Source organism: Tiliqua scincoides, chromosome 1 (assembly GCF_035046505.1).
Source record: "Tiliqua scincoides isolate rTilSci1 chromosome 1, rTilSci1.hap2, whole genome shotgun sequence".
NCBI classification, from domain to species: domain Eukaryota; kingdom Metazoa; phylum Chordata; class Lepidosauria; order Squamata; family Scincidae; genus Tiliqua; species Tiliqua scincoides.
The window spans coordinates 277,786,782-277,803,113 of record NC_089821.1 but is presented as its reverse complement, the minus strand read 5'-3'; the positions used below and the strand labels follow the sequence as shown (position 1 = coordinate 277,803,113).

Here is a 16,332-nt window from a genome sequence, read left to right as displayed (position 1 = left end):
ATATCTATATATCCATGTATTTATATATTGATATATAGAGATAGCTAGATAGATGGATCGATATAGATATATATATATGTCGTTAAAATCACCAAAGAGTTTTGCATGTGGGAGGTGACAGTACGTAATGAAACTCAGCACCTAAGGGCATAAGGCAGTTGTAGGTTTGTTTGTTTTCTTTTATTATTAGTATTAGTAGTATTTTCAATCAGCACCAATCCCTATGATAATGTCTTACACTTGGTGTAAGGTATAAAACTCAGAGGCGGAGGAGCTTCACTGTTTTCTCCGACCCCCGAAGTGTGGAAGTTTGAAATACTGGTTGGTTTTTTTCTCCTGTGCGTAAAAAACAAAAGAAAGGTTTTTCTTTTTGTTTTTACTTACAAAATGTAAAGGATCTCTCTTTTTTTCTTCTTTTTTCTTTTTAAAATACATCTACCACCAGAAAGAAAACTTATTGGAAGGTTAGTTTCATGAGCTGTGTTGACCGTAAACAATTAACCCCCCCTTCCCACCCCCAAATTCCCTCCATTATTTTTGTTGCTTGTTTGTGACCGTGTGTGTGTGTGTTATGTGTGTGTATGTGTTTGTGTGTGTGTCAAGGAGCTTTTAAAGTGAAGATTCATACTGTAGCAATTCATACAAGAGAGGTCCATCTCGATACCTAATTCCTACAGCGGTGGGGGTGACGTACTGGAGAATGTTTATAGTCCTTCTTAACCTCCTGTCTACAAAATGGGCATCCCATGCCGGGTACCTCTTTCTTGGGATGTCTATCTTAATGAGAGGCCCTTCTGGGTGGTAGGGTCGCCCAGACGGAGTTGATGGCACCATGGCTCTCACTTGGAAAACTGGTAAGCAAGTGTCAGCCGTGAGTTCCTCCTGCTGCTCCGTGGCTGCTCTGGTTGGCGTAGCCTGGGCCGCCCTGTACCCAGGGGTTTGGGGCGCCATGGGTTCAACATCAGGGGGCAAAGGAATGCCCCAGAGCAGCTCGGCGCAACAGGAGCTGGCAAAAATCTTAGCTCTTGGCCCCATGGGATGCAGGACGCCGTAATATAAGAGCATCAGTGCGATCCCAGCAGCGAAGCTAAGAAAAACGCAGCAGAGTGCTGGCACAGCGTATGAGTCAGTGGTGTCGGGATCTCTGTAACAATACCAAAGGAGCGTCAAGGCAGCATTCTCTGTCAAGACTATGGTGTAATAGGCAAACATGCGGTATCGGGTCCGCCCTTCCTTGACATTAAACCAGCAAAAAATGTACACGATCCCTACCACCATGTTGAAGAGAATCTCCTCCCATTTAGACATGCAGAAGTCTGTCCCACCATGGATGATCCAGAAGGCCATGGCGCACCAGTGGACCACGACAAAGATCCCAAAATAGAGCTGGAAGATGGAAGCAAAGAGGGCAAAAGAGATAACTCTGGATGAGATGGTGAAGAGGCGCCAGAAGAGATGGATAAGGGCCCCTCTGTAGCTCATGCTCTTCTTGTCATCCCTAGAGTCCCGAAGAAGCTTGTGATAGGAGGCTAGCACCCAAGCCAGGGACATCAGGGAGGCCACAGAGGAAACACCTGCCGGAAGAACACACACAAATCCACAGAGTTAATCAGGAGGCAGAGTACAGAGAACGTGGTCGGTTACATTCTCCTCCTGGAGGGCAGATGTGGAGCAAGTTTAAATGCAGATCAGGCTAGCCAAAAAGATCTAGAGGAGGAAGAGAGAAAAAATGAGTGGAAGCATCAAGACTCAAACTTCATGTTCATCTGTACTACACCCAGGCCAAAATCTGAGTGATCACCTACAGGAACTGCAAGCGTACGTCGTTGTAGACATCATAATGGATCATGATGAGCCTTGTCGTTGTAACCAATTCTTGATGTGATTTAATTTAACAAAACTTCATTCTTCAGCAGGTGTGTCAAACATAAGGACGCAGGCTGGGTGCAGCCCCTGGAAGCTCTTCATCTGGCCCCCATTATAATTGGGCTCTCCCAGAGCCACCCTTTCAGCAGTTCTGCTTCTACTGAGGATCTGGGAGAGATGGAAGGAGGCAAGGAACGCCACATGGTAGGGGGGCAGACCAAGAGGGGTGAGAGAGGAAGACACTGCCAAGGTGCTGAGAGAGCCCTATTATCACATGGGACACCTTTTAAGCAGCACTGCTTCTGCTGAGGAATCATCTCACAGACCACCTCTCAGCTGCTAAGGCATGAAGTGACTGCAGCAGAAGTGGGGCTGCTGAAAGGGTGGCCTGCATGACGACTGGGCTCTCATATCTTGAAAATATGATCAAGATTTGCACATTTTCTTTTCTGTCATTTGCAACTAATGAGTTTCTATATAACAACTATCATTTGCTTAATGACATTGCTTTCTGCTTAAAGATTTAACTTCCGGCCCTCAGCAGGTGCCATGAATGCTATTTGGCCCGCTGGATGAAACAAGTTTGATACTTCTGGTCTTCAGTTTCTGGTTTGAAGTTCATCTCAGTCCTCCTTAATTGTCTAGGGCAGGCCTGCTGTTGTAAAAGAGCAGCTAAGGGTGCAATCCTAACCAACTTTCCAGCACTGGCAAAGCTGTACCAGTGGGGCATGTGCTGCAATCTTCCATTGGGGGGGGGGGAGGCACGCTGCGGGGAGCCTCCCTGCAAAATTTAGCGCTCTGCCCCCTCTAGTTACACCAGTGCCTGGAGGGGGGCAAGATGCTAAATTTCTTCTGGCTCTGGCTGTGGGTGTACAGTGGCCACTCCCCCTTGCATTCATAGCCAGTCACAGCTGCAAAAGCTTTACACTGGCAGCTAGGAACCTGAAGAAACGTAGTGTCGTTGTCCCCCCCCCCCCCAGGAAAGCCATTGCTGTGACATGAAAGTTCTTCCCACTTTCCTGAAATATTGCAGGTTCTGACCTTCTTCCTACTGAGGCAGCAGCATTGTCTGGGAGCCTGTGTTCTTGAAAGCTCCTCTATATGACTCTCCAGATAGAAATGTAGCACGTAAGGGAGAAAGTTTCTCCTAGCCTTCTCCTTGATATAAAGTTTTGTTTTTGCAAGTACACAAGTGTTCGTGTGAGCTTCCACTTGCAGATGGAAATGTACACCTAAAACAGATTTGCTGTCTCTGGACACGTGGCATGAATGTTTCACACCTCAGTCATCTACAGGCATGCCCACTGCAGCACTGATTTGTGGGCCTCATTAGACACCACCCATGTTTCCACCATTTCCCCTGTGCTGAGGACTAGAGCCTTGCTTCTCTCTCTCTCTCTCTCTCTCACTGGCATTCCTGGAGGAGGGAGTGAAATGCTAAGCTTCTTCAGGTGCCTGGCCATTGGGGTAAAGCAGTCCCTCCTCCACGCCTTCATCCAAACGATGAAGGGGGACGAAGGACCTTACGGACCATAGCATGCTTTAAGGCTCATAAGGGATGTACCCTAAGGATCAATAACAGGGTGATATTCCTCTGACCCTTCTTGAAAACTAAACAAACATGGGTGGAGAAATTCAGGCCTGGTCTACAGCTGGGGCCAGGGCTGGCTCCTCCTAGCACCTGCGTTGGGGCAGCTTCACGGACCTTTGCCTCAGAGGTCTGCCACTGGGGGCAAATAGCTGATTGGGAGGAGGTGTTTCATCAGGGAGAAAACAGTACAAGGGGAGATAATCTTCTCCTTCCCTTCCCCCACAACTGCCTTTAATTTTAAAAAAAAGGCACTGATGCATTTTTCTTAACAACATGTTTAGCAGGCTGTGCAGTTTGGCCCTGAAAGGGAGGATGGATGAGAAGTCTGTCGTCATCTCAGGCCTCTCTGAGGAGGCCTGTCTCTCAGACCGACAGCACTGGCGGGGCAGAGCAAGCCTTGCCCCCAAAAGACACATTCTAGGACACGGAGATGAATCCAGGGAAGTACCCACTGGAGACCCAAGACCAGACTCACTTACATGGTAAGGTTTCTGCACGGTTCTTTTGGATCATTATGCAGAGCTGTAGCACCAATTGGGGGGCGCTCTCAAGGAAGGTCTCCAAGAGACGCAGCATGTTGACGTCTGCATACTCGTACATCATAGCCCAGTAAAAGCGCCGCTGGTGTTCCTTTTGCCTCTGGCTTTGAATCCCCAGGTACATGGTTCGGATATACCTGCAGACAAACAAGGAGAAAAATTAAGAGAAGATGAGCTGATGACAGGGCTGGATGGAAGGACATTCCTTCACCTGAATCCATCTACTGCTTCCCCTTGACTATAGCTATGCATTAGGGTGGTTTATTCAATATGGCTGCCAACAGCACCTCAGCACCCACAACCTTTATCCCTTTATTTGAAAACTTCATTGGACAGTTCTAAAATATTTCTGTTCTTCCTTTTCACGGTTAGTTCCCCACACGGCTTGCCACAAATAGCAGTCAGTTGCCAGAGCACACTGGGCACAGCTTGCACCATGCCACTGACACAGGTGAGATGATTGTCTTATATTGTGGTCTAGTATCAGCACTGATGCAGGGGGCCAAGGCGGAGCCAGAGCCAGAGAACAACCCAAGAACCAGGAAAGGTTATAATTACCTCAGGGAAGTCCTAGCTGAAAAGGAAACCTTGATGGCCTCCTCTGTGGAGAGTCAATGGCCAACTTGGTACTCAGTACCTGAGAACTCTTTGCTACCTAAGTAGATGAAGCCAGCTGTAGCCATGGTGGCTAATCATACAGGAAAACCATGCACAGAGCTCCGAGTTCCTAGCTCTAGCTCTGGCAGCTACTCACACCAGCCAATGGCTTGACAATCTCCTCCTGGAAGGCACCGAACCCGGACTTGCCATGACAAGCCTCTGGCACATTACCTCCTGAGCCCTACTCCTCTGCCCCTGGTTCTTCTACAGGCCTTATAGTTTAAGCCTCTGTGGAAAAAGGACACCCTCTAGGCTAGTGAAGACTCCTTGGCCCCATGAGAATGCAGGAAGACCTGCATGTATTCCTTAGAAATATCAATGTCTTTCCACTTGATATTGAGATGCTCAAGGCAAGCTCACACTGTGAGGTAAAATGTATGAACATGTCACATCAAAACAGAAATTATGATGCCTCTGACTCCAAAGCAGCCCAACAGTCTGAGTAGGTACCCAACTGCCAGTATGGATATGAGTATGTTTTCCCGAGTGGAGCAAACATGGTCTCTCTCTCTCTCTCTCTCTCTCTCTCTGTGTGTGTGTGTGTGTGTGTGTGTGTGTGTGTGTGAGAGAGAGAGAGAGAGAGAGAGAGAGAGAGAATTTATGGGGAAACAACATGTGGGAAAGGACTAACCCCCCCCATGCTCCCCAGAAAGACTAGCTCCATCCAAATCAGCCACTCCCTGCTCCCTCTCTTTGCTCTTTTAGCAACAGCACACTATCAGCTTTTAGTTTTAACCAGACACTATCTGCCCCAAGAAGGCCCTTTTTCTTGGTCACCACTCACTGACCCTTGTCATCTGAGGTACTGCTTAGGACAAAGAACTTGACCCTCTCAGTTGCTGTGTCCTGCTTATAGAAAGCCCTCCTCTGAGAGGCCTGCTCGCCTCCTTCACTGCCCATTTCTAAGAGGCCCCATTAAGGTATTTCTTTTTAATTTGGCATTTTGTTAGCGCGATTGCCGATCTCCCTGCTTACAGTATAGTTATATGGTTGATGCATTGATGTACCCTATTTTGAATTTGCTTTGAAGGATTTGTTGCTTTTTAATGTTTTGTTTCTATTGTTAGTTGTAAGCCACTTTGATGACCCCTTTAATGGGATTGAAAAGCAGCAAATAATGATTCCAAATAAATAATAAATAAACCACTGAAGGAAAAGGCACTGGAGAAGGACGTTAGAAGCAGACACGAAGACCTTCTGCTTGCACGGGTGTTCCATCAAGGAAATGCACAGCTGAGGGGAGGGCAGTGCAAACTGGCACTGGGCTCAGGGCAAGATGCCTGATTGGGTTTCCCCTTCCTAAGTTTTCCTACAAACCAGGTTACTAATTTTTAAACGAATTTTTAGATTCATTTTTGAAAACAAGAAGAATGGGTAGAACTTACTCTTGGGGCCTAGGAATTCTGTGAACTGAACTGGGCGACCTACTACCAGGGCCTAGTAGTTCTGGTCTGAAGATGTATAGGTGGGGCCTTTGTGTCTGCGCATTTTGCATCTGCAGATCTGGCTCCACGTGGTTCTCCCGGACCCACACTAAGTAAGTCTTGGCCCCACCTGAGCCCTCCACAGGTGATTGGAGCTGGGCTCTGATCACCTCCAGAGGGCTTTCTGAAGCCCGCAAAGGAAGCGTGCATCTGTCTGCTGCCTCTGCTGGCTTCAGAATGGCCATTTCTGGTAAAAAAAAAAAAAAATGCTACTTCTGGTTTCCCAAGGGAACCATATGCCATATAAGGCATTTTATGCCTTATAAGGCATTCTGAGGCCCAAGGAAGCCCCTGGAGGGCTTATGGGACCAAAAATCATGGATTTGATTATCCACAATTTTCTGTATCCGCAGTGGGTCATCCTCTGTAGATACCAAGGCCACACTTGTAAGTTTCACTTTCCCATGTTTGTATTGTACTAACACATGTTGGTGCTTATGGAGAAGACCTGGGCTGCATTTCCACAGCTTTAATCCACTTTCAGTGCACTCAGGGGGGGCTGTTAGGAATCAGAGAGCTGTTAGAACTACCCTTAACAACCAGTCTCCCAAATACATTGGGGGAATAGCTGCACATTGAAAGTGAATTAAAGCTGTACTGAAAACGCAGCCCTAGAGAGGCTTAGATTGAGGTACCCAAATTTATTTTGTAATTTGCCTTCCGTTGTATTGTTATGTCATGGCCCAGGCCCCTGGAAACCTGGGCCTGAGGATTTTGCCCCCTGTTGCCCCTCTCCTCTGGCCTCTAAACACATAAAAGAGGAACTATTTTCATAGCCAATCATTCATCAGGCACTTCAATAATTTCTTCAGCTAATATATTTTGAGGTTCAATGGTTGTGCATCATCCCTGCTACACCATCCCAGTGGCAAATCTGGCATGCTGATCTCAGTTCCAGGTTGTTTTGATCAAATCCAGAACCAATATTTGGGTACCAAATCTTTTCCTTCCTGCCAGTCCCACACCTTATCAGAAAAGCAATGGAGTTAGCAAGTATGGACTGAAGGAGCCTGTAGAGCAATGGAGTCAGCAAACATTACTTTTTGAGGGCCCAATCCTATCCAATTTTCCAGCACTGGTGCAGCTGCAATGAAGCCCCAAGGTAAGGGAACAAATGTTCCCATATCTCAAGGAGGCCTCTGTGACCGCTGCCCCACCACAAGGTGCAGCGCATGCCCCATTGGCACAGATGCACCGGCACTAGAAAATTGGATAGGATTGGGCCCCGAGTCAGTTGTGGAAATTCAGCTGTTTTAATTGAATTGCCTTGGTTCTGTGATGATAATTAGACTGTTACACTTTCTTGAGAGAGAGAGAGAGAGAGAGAGAGAGAGAGAGAGAGAGAGAGAGAGAGAGAGTGCGTGTTTTAAGAAAACTCTAATGATCAGTTTATCAATGCATCCAGCTTCAGAAGCCAGTACTGTACAGATGATTGCAAGTAAATGTGTACAACATACAAGGGAGCACCCTTCAGCATTGAACCGCAGTGAGAAAATAGGGGTGTGACAAGAGCTTCGCTGTTTCCATCTGTAAAACTTTGGAGAGTATGTATCACATGTTTCAGGTTTGAATTCCTGATGCTGAAAACAGGTCTTGTTTTAAATGCATGCATCTCTGTCTTGATGTTTTGTACAAAAATGCCCAGGGGCTACTGGGTGGGAAAAAAGAACTGGATGTTGGAAGCTCCCCTGCAAGAGTAAGCAGAAAATAATCTGGATCCACCACAAGATGGCAGGCTGATCTAATGAGACAACACTTCAAAATTCAGGTAGGGAAACATTCTTCATTTTCCCATTCCACTTTCATGGAGCACTGAATTTTTGTGAGAATTGATTCAGCTGGGAAAGTTTCAGGAAGAGAAAGTGTGATGAGACTGCCTGGTTTTCCCCAGTTTCTGTCACTCCCCTGTTTTGGACCTTCCTATCACTTAGACGACTTGTGGGATGCTTCAGCATCTGGAAGAGGCAGCTGAGTCATTCGGATGCAGTGGCCATGTTTCCCTTATTGTTGTTTATTGCTTGCCCTTCTTCTTCCCCAAGTGACTGGCAAACCAAGGCTTTGGCTCTCGGCCAGCTCATTAGACCGTGAACCTCACCTCATTTCCAGAATGTCAAAGGCTCAGGTGACCCCTCCCCAGTATCAAATTCCACAGGTAAAGCCTGGTTAATGGCTACAGGTTATAAAAAGCAGGGTCTTGCAAACCCCTCCCTTCCAATTGCCCTTTTCACCTTGCTGCCTATACTGTTATCTACTTCTCAACTTGTTATCTCCTTTTAATTCTCCATCCATTTTTTGACAATATTTAAACCCCAGTTAACAAACTTCCTTTATTTTACTTGCTCTCAGTTCACTCAGAAGGAAGCTAGTTGCCCCATCTTCTCAGACCACCTGCTAGCGCAGTGGTATTCAAACTGGGGCGTCGCGATGCCCCAGCCTGTGGGTCCTGGCCTCTACCCAATTAAGGGGCAGTGGCAGCCAGGAGACAGGATCACACTGCTCAGGGGGCCTGCAGGGGTTTTGGTTGCACTTGCCCAAGCCTCCTGCAGCTTCCCGGTGGTGCAGGGAGCCCTGCGCAACGTTCGGCAGGGCTCCCCAGGTCAGGAAAAGTGAAAGCGGAGCAATCGCGCCCCGCTCCGCAAAACCGGAAGCGGAGCACGATTGCTCCGCTTTCCCTTCTGACGGGGCTACAGAGACTGGGGTGCACTCTCCAGTCACTGCAGCAGCCGTCCCTGTGCGGGGAGCCCTGCGCGAGCACCAGCAGGGCGCCCCAGATCAGGGAAAGGGAGAGTGGGGCGATTGCGCTCCGCTTCTGCTTTTGCGGAGGCAGAGCAGATCACTCCACTCTCCCTTTCCCTGACCAGGGGCGCCCTGCACGCACTTGCGCAGGGCACCCCGCACATAGGGATGGCTGCTGCAGGGACTGGTGAGTGCATCCCAGTCCCTGCAATCCCCTGAGTGATGTGATCCTGGGGATCACGTTGCTGCCTTCCCCCTGCCCCTGCTCCTCCCCCCCCGCCCCTGCAAAGACTTACTGCCGGTTTCAAACTCCCGGAGAGTTTGAAAACCACAGTGCTAGTGTCTGATGTGAAGGGGAATTCCAGGTTTTGGGGCTCTCTAGTAATCTGGGTGGGACGTTTTCTCAAGGCTGCCTCCTACTGTCTGGACTCTCTAGCTGTGGGTGACAGCAGCAAGAACCACTGTCCCAGTTAATTCCATTCCAAAACAAATTCAAAAGGTGAAGTTGAAGCAAAGAATTACTGGCAAAATTCTCACAATTTTCCATTCTTTTGCACATTTTTTGTCCCCTCCTTACTACGACTTTCATTTTAAAATGAAAGGACTTTTCCATTGCATGATCCCTGCCAATAAAGATCACATAGTGAATATGATGACTTCCTGCTGCCCCAGAGGCTATGTGATGACATTACTGAGGCCACCAAAGCCTTCTTATTACCCTCACCCTGAATAGGGAGAAGGAATGTATCCCACTACTCGAGTAAACAGAGCAGTATTTGCTGACTAATCACACTGGTGGTCACACGTGGATCTGGCTCTATTTGTGTGTGTCGCTAGTTGGGGCTGCATCTGGATAGAGCAGAGCATCCAGATGCAAATCCCACTGAAAGCGATGCAGTGTGGATGGATGACATTTACATTTGGATGCATATCCAGATAAAGAGGCAGTGTTTTCATGTTTAATACTTTGTCTCCATTGGACAGAGATGTCCACTGGAACAAGCATCCCAATCTTCATTTTACTCCAACTCATCAGCTATACCCGATTGGAACAGGGCCAGGGAGTGTTGGCCTGGTCGCTTCAGCAACTGAGATTCATTTCCTCTTCCTTCCCAAGGTTGGCCCTCTTGCCAACAAGTCTGCACCCTTTTGCTAAGGGGTATGATGTGCTTCACGGAGAACAACCCTGCTCATGAACTGCAACCCCTATTTGGCTTAGCATTCACTTGCCGCTCCCTTTGGAGCGCAATTACCCTGGGTTTGCAAGAAGGACGCCCATTATAATAACCAGGTGCCAATGAATGCCAGATTTATGACCTCTGAACAAATTCACTTTGGTCTCTCCTCATACCGTTGAAGTATAAATCAAATGTTATAAAGATAATGATATTTGCAGAGCCGTCTCCTGGATTTAATGGTGCACCATGGTTGCTTGAGCAGGAATGGAGAGGGAGTGCGACAGGTCTTGGGTGCCCAGGGAGCCTTTCTCCGAATGCAGTCAGTTGCTGGAGGACATTGAGAGTCAGGAAGGGGACGACAAGTCCAGAATGTGAATGGACTCATGGGGGCTGGGAATCTTTATGGGATATGAGTGCTCTACACAGAAATCCAGTATGCAGGGATTCGACCTGTGAGCCCTGGCATGGATAGAACCTGAGCTGCGTGCAGCAATGGGGCAGGAAGATCAGCTTGGCGACCAGGGTCTGAGTGAGAAATCCACCTGAAAAGGTGGTCTTCAGAGAGAAGAGTGGCTAGCGACAGAATGGAGGTTGAAGTGGAGGTCAGAGAGGTGGAATGAAAAAGGAAGACCAGACAAGGAGATGTGCATGTAGTTAAATAAGCAAAGCTAGAAAGAGAGACAAGAAAAATGTTCAGACAGGAGAGATCAGGATGAATCAAGGGTTGCCTCTGGGATGGAACTATGCAGGGGCCTGGGGGAATAACATTTCTTCTTCTTCCTGCCTCTGCTGCACTTAGCAGCTCAGCATCAGGATCCACCAGTGCACAGACTTGAAGGCTGAGCCCTAGATGAGCTGGACATTAGAGACTAGAATTGGCAGAATCAGGTTCAGGATAAGCCAGAACTAAGCAAATAGGCAGGGAGTAAGATGATGAGATGATCATGCAAATTTATACTGCACATTTCATAGAATCATCAAATCACAGAATAGTAGAGTCGGAAGGGGTCTTCCACCTGCTATAGCTGCCTGAGCTGAGAGTGTGTTGGACTGGAAGACCTCCTTCTGGAAGACCTCCTTCTAGTCCAACCCCCCGCTCAGCTCAGGCAACTATAGCATCCCTGACAGGTGACCATCAAGTCTCTGCTGGAAAACCTCCAGTAATGGAGAACTCAAGAATCTCTTACCCTTAAGAAATTCTTCCTCATGTCCAGTGTAAATCTACTTCCCAGTAATTTCAACTCATTGCTTCTAGTCCTGCCCTCAGGAAGCACAGAAAGCAAGCCCTCCTTCTATGTGACAGTCCTTCAGATACTAAAAGACAGCTGTTGTGTCTCCTCTTAGTCTTCTTTTCTTCAGGTTAAACACACCAAGCTCTTTTACTCATTTTTCATAGAACTTGGTTTCCAGATCCTCCACCATCCTAGTTGCCCTTCTCTGAAACGGCTCCAGTTTATCAATGTCCTTCTTAAAAGGTGATGCCCAATGCCGGATACAGTATTGCAAGGGAGGAGGTTTGGCAAGTGCAGTACAGAAAGGAATTACTACTTCTTGTGATCTGGACTCTTTACTTCTGCTAATGCAGCCCAGGAATGCATTCACCTGTTGTGCAGCTACATCACATTGCTGGCTCATGTGTCTAGAGTGTTCCCAGAAGTATTTGGTGGGCCACTGTGAGATACAGGAAGCTGGACTAGATGGGCCTTTGGCCTGATCCAGCAGGGCCCTTCTTATGTTCTTAGTCAAGATTTGCATATTTTATCTTCTGTCATGTGCAACTAATGAGTTCCTATGGGAGAACAAAGTGCTTACTTTGTTACTAGTGCAGAGTGCCTGGTCAATGACATCACTTTTTGTTTAATGATGTCACTTCCAGCTCTCAGCTGGTGCCATGAATACTATTTGGCCCACTGTATGAAATGAATTTGGCACGACAGAGCTAGGCTCGCTTGCTGCCAGTTCCCCCCTCCACAAGGTCAAGTTGGTTTGGGAAAGAGGAAGGGGACTGACTTGGAGAGGTTTGCTCTTCCTGAACTTCTTCAACCAACTTCCTGTGAGAGTTTTCCATGACAGCTCAGAAAAATCAAGTTATGAGGTGAGCTGTGGGGAGCTTGCACGTCATTGGTCTCTTAGCAACAATATTACCATAACCCTCAAACAAACAAGCCAAGTGGGGAACACGAATTTTGAGAAAATAAGATTGGCTCATAGAAGGTGTAAGACAAAGAGAATTGGACACCTGGAGCTTTACGGGACAGTAACTACTGGGTTGGAGGATCTTTTTTGAGCAGCGTTGCCACAGAAGGGAGAGGGCTGGGTTGATGTGTTATTTTTCTGCTTGCAGGGATCTTTCATATAGAGGAGCTTCAAACATTTGATTCTCCCCACTTGAGGTTTTAAGGTTGGAGCCACACATTCCCATCTGATGCTGCTACTTGTGAAGATCCACCCTACAGCTCTCTATGAGAAGATTCTTTTGCCTCCATTTGCACTTGGGTTAATTAATGGCCGATTAACTCAAGTTAGCTAACGTGATTCTAAATGTTAGCTAACCTTGTTCCTCAGCACTTTGCAGTAAATGGCAAATGTTCGTGTCCGGAACAAATGTTTGCGGAGTGTCTAGACTCGGCTTGACAAATGTGTTGGTAAACTCAAGTGGATTGGTTGGCAATCAATGAAAGAGGAAAAACAGCAGCAAAGGTTTGAGCGAGGCATGAAGGAGAAACAGAACTCTCTCCCAATATCCAGAAAACTAAGTTTAATTCTAGCAGACCTGTTTCATTCTTCACTGTGTGTTTGCCACCTGTGGTTTACAAAATTGGTGACATCTTGACCTGAGTGCCTCTGAGCACAAGTAGAATTCCTCTCCCCCCTGCAAGAAACTCAGGGGGCTATCTGGGACTGAGAGAATCAAACAGCAACACCTTTCTTAGATGTAAAGAAATGAGTGAGTGAATGTTTTTATAAATGAATATGATTCAGCTGTAGAGAAGAAACCCATTTTGCTAACTGACTTCTTGACAAAGTATATCTACCCTCCTGTGCCTTGGTCCTGCAAGCAGAGACTTTTGAAACCTTGGAAATTCAGGAGTCTATGCTCAGTTTTCCAAGGAAAAGCTTTCAATGCTCTTCCAAGTCCCTTGCCTACACCATAGTACTCTGGCATAGTTTATTCTTGCTGTGATTCTTTGTTCCAAGTTGGCATCTTTTCAGCTTACTCTCCCTTAAAAGAGGAACACATGCTATGAAACTTGGAAAAAAGTATGTAATTGGCAAAACAATCATATTCGTGCTACTTATCGGCCAATCAGAAACACTGGATTTTTTTATTTTTTTTTTTGGCTTACAAATGCAGGGTGCCTGGCCCCCAAATATGGATTGCTTTAGTGAACATGTCTCTGTTGAAAGTGGATCAGCTGCTATTTGAGATGAAGGGAAGTAAATGGACAGAATCCAGGCAACCTGGTATTAGGTCACTGCTGAACTCTTATTGGATTGAAGTGCTTCCTTATTGTCCATTAGAGGGCAGCGGAGAACATCCTTGCCCGTCATATCCTCTCTCCCCTCTCCAGCAGAGGTTTCAAGCAGAGTTCAGGAAAGGCCCCCCCCCCCCCAGAGTTCAAAGGCCTACAGGAGTCCTGCTGTGCGTTCATCATGCCACAGATACTGACATACTGGGGAATCCTTGCCACCAGGTGTCTGCCTAGGATGCTACTTTTGCTGCTGCGGTGGTGGCAGCGTTTAAAGGAGGCCAAGAGATCCAAGCAGGGTTTGGAATAACTTTTCAGCAGCCCAGTGGATGTTGGGGAAATGAATCTGCTTGCTGATTGTTTCCAGAGTGAAGTATGGGGAGTTTGCTTATTCCTGTTTATTGGTCTTGTTGATTTTTTTTAACTGTATATATCAATTTTTTAAAATTTCATAAAGTCTTGTTTTAGATGGCTAAATTTGGAAACTGACATGGGCATTTTTTTCATGGAGGAGTTGTACATTCCAATAAACAATGTAGGAAGATAAACACTATTTAAGATGAACTTGTGTGTGATCTTGACTGTGTACATGTGTACATCAAATCTGAAGAATAAGAGCAGTTCTTTTTTAAAACAGAGCAGAGGACTGACGCAGAGCTTGCCCACGAATCATCCACTGTACATCTGAACAAGTATTTGAACACAGTTCTTTCCTAAGCCCTGCACACATATGAGGTTGTATGTGCATTCACACTGCAGGTATTCAGAGAACCCGCCTCATGCTCTTACTGAACACATAAGGGAGAATTGAAACTGTGATTGCTGGCCACACCTGACAAATATATATTCATTCTTGGTTAGGAAGGGCCCAACACACACACACACACACACACACACACACACACACAGGGTCCAGTCCTTCCACACTTAGGGTCCAATCCTATCCAATTTTCCAGAGCCAATGCAACCACAATTCAGCCCTTGAGGAGGCCTCCACAACCACCCTCTCCACCGCACGATGCAGCACATGTTCCATTGGCATGGCTACATCAGTGCTGAAAAATTCGATAGGATTGGGCTCTTAGGCTGCAAACCTATGCACTCTTTTGTGAGAGTAAGCCCCACTGAACACAGTGGGACTCACCTATTCAGAGGGAGGGCAGTGTTGATCCAGGAAGTATTGCCCTTGCTCCAAACTGGCTTTGCAAATATCCCTTAGCCCAGAGTTTCCCAAACTGTGGGTCAGGACCCAGTGGTGAGTCGCAATCTAATTTTTGGTGGGTCACGCAGTGCTGAGCAGAGCTTCCAATGTAAACACAGGTGATGGCGAGATCAGATAACTAATCAGTTAACTAATACACTGTTGCTATTCAAAAACCAGATAGCTGGTAATTGCAAACAGCTCAGCTCCTCGTGTTTGCAAGATAACTGCTAATTGCTCTGTAAAAGAGCTCAGTAGATGTTTTGCAAACTGCAGCAGCTGGGTTCACTGCAGAGCAATTAGCAATTATGGGGAGGGGGCATATCTGTGGATCCTGTATCTGCAGATTCACTTATCTGCGGATTGGGTCTGGGGCCCCCAGTGCATGCCCCCCTGTGTGCACCCCATCACCTCTGAAGGGGAATCTGAGCCCCCCAGAGACTGGGGACATCTGTCCCCGGCCTCTTCTGGGCTCAGACTGAGCTTGGAAGCTGAAATAATGTGACTTCTGGTTTCTCATTGGAAGTCATGTTATTTCAGCTGCCAAACTCAGTTTGAGCCTGGCAGAGGCCAGGGAAGGATGTCCTCAGCCTCTGCTGGGCTCAGAAGCCTCTCTGGAGGTGAGGGGGGTGGCCCCCAGACCTCGGGAACAGGCATTTGCCCATATCTGCGATTTCAGCTATCTGCGGGGGGTTCCAAAATGGAACCCCCACAGATATGGGGGCACACCTGTATCCTGCAAACTGCAGGAGATAACTGCCCTACAAAGAGCTCAGCTTCTGCAATTTGCAAGGAGTGAGCTCCTGCATTTTGCAAGCATGTGTAAATACAGTAATGAGAGATAAATATGTCTTATCTGTTGGCTCCTAATAAAGCATTAAAAAACCCCCAGAAGATCCTCCCCCCCCCCCCAGAAATGGAAAAGGAAGGAAAGCATTCATTAAAGTTCATGAGGGCGGCCTCATTAAAAGAAATTGATAAATTTTTTGTAAATAAATAATTTCTAGATTTTTAAATGTCTCATAAAGTTAGGTGTGTCCTGATAGAGTGTTGTTTTAAAAAGTGGGTCCCGGTACTAAAAAGTTTGGGAACCACTGCCATAGCCTGATTTGTTACATAGCAAAATGATGTCATAATGCACAGTGAGTGATCCCTGACTGACTACCCATGAAGGACAAGATCCAGTTTTAAGAAATGGTAACAGAGCAGTAGCTGGTTGAAGATTAAATGTTAAGGAAAAAAGATAAGAAAGGAACAGAGGGAGGATTAAGGGAAGATTTTGACCCCTGTAATGCCCCAAATGCCTGAATGTTTGGTATAATTTGCCCTTCTTTTAGGACAGGGGAAAAACTGAGAAATCTAAGGGAAGAGAATGGCCAGAAAGAAATGAAAGTACATGGCTAGGCACATAGTTGCCTTTTTCAAGAGCAACAAGTTGATTCAGAAAACCCAACTCAGTCTCTTCTAAAAGCTGTGAATGTGGTATTGCTCTTCTGAATCCCTCCAGAGTGCATGTGAGTATTCTCTGCCAGCCTCAGTCACTTGGATCTCGTGGCTTTCTAACTGGGCTGGGATCTAGAAGGCCTGGGTTCAAGGTCTACTTCAGC

General features: G+C 46.8%; 1 protein-coding gene across 2 annotated transcripts in view; it reads right to left on the bottom strand.

Annotated features, from left to right (window-relative positions):
* Window positions 1-609: 609 nt before the first annotated feature.
* Window positions 610-16,332, bottom strand: part of XKR6 (XK related 6) — a 151,490-nt gene continuing 135,767 nt past the window's right edge. For both annotated transcript variants that reach the window (XM_066611952.1, XM_066611953.1), the window contains 2 exons: window positions 3,937-4,133; window positions 610-1,574 (listed from right to left, as the gene is read on the bottom strand). In XM_066611952.1, the coding sequence (XP_066468049.1) occupies window positions 610-1,574; window positions 3,937-4,133 (1,162 nt within the window). The remainder of the gene's footprint in view (window positions 1,575-3,936; window positions 4,134-16,332) is intronic.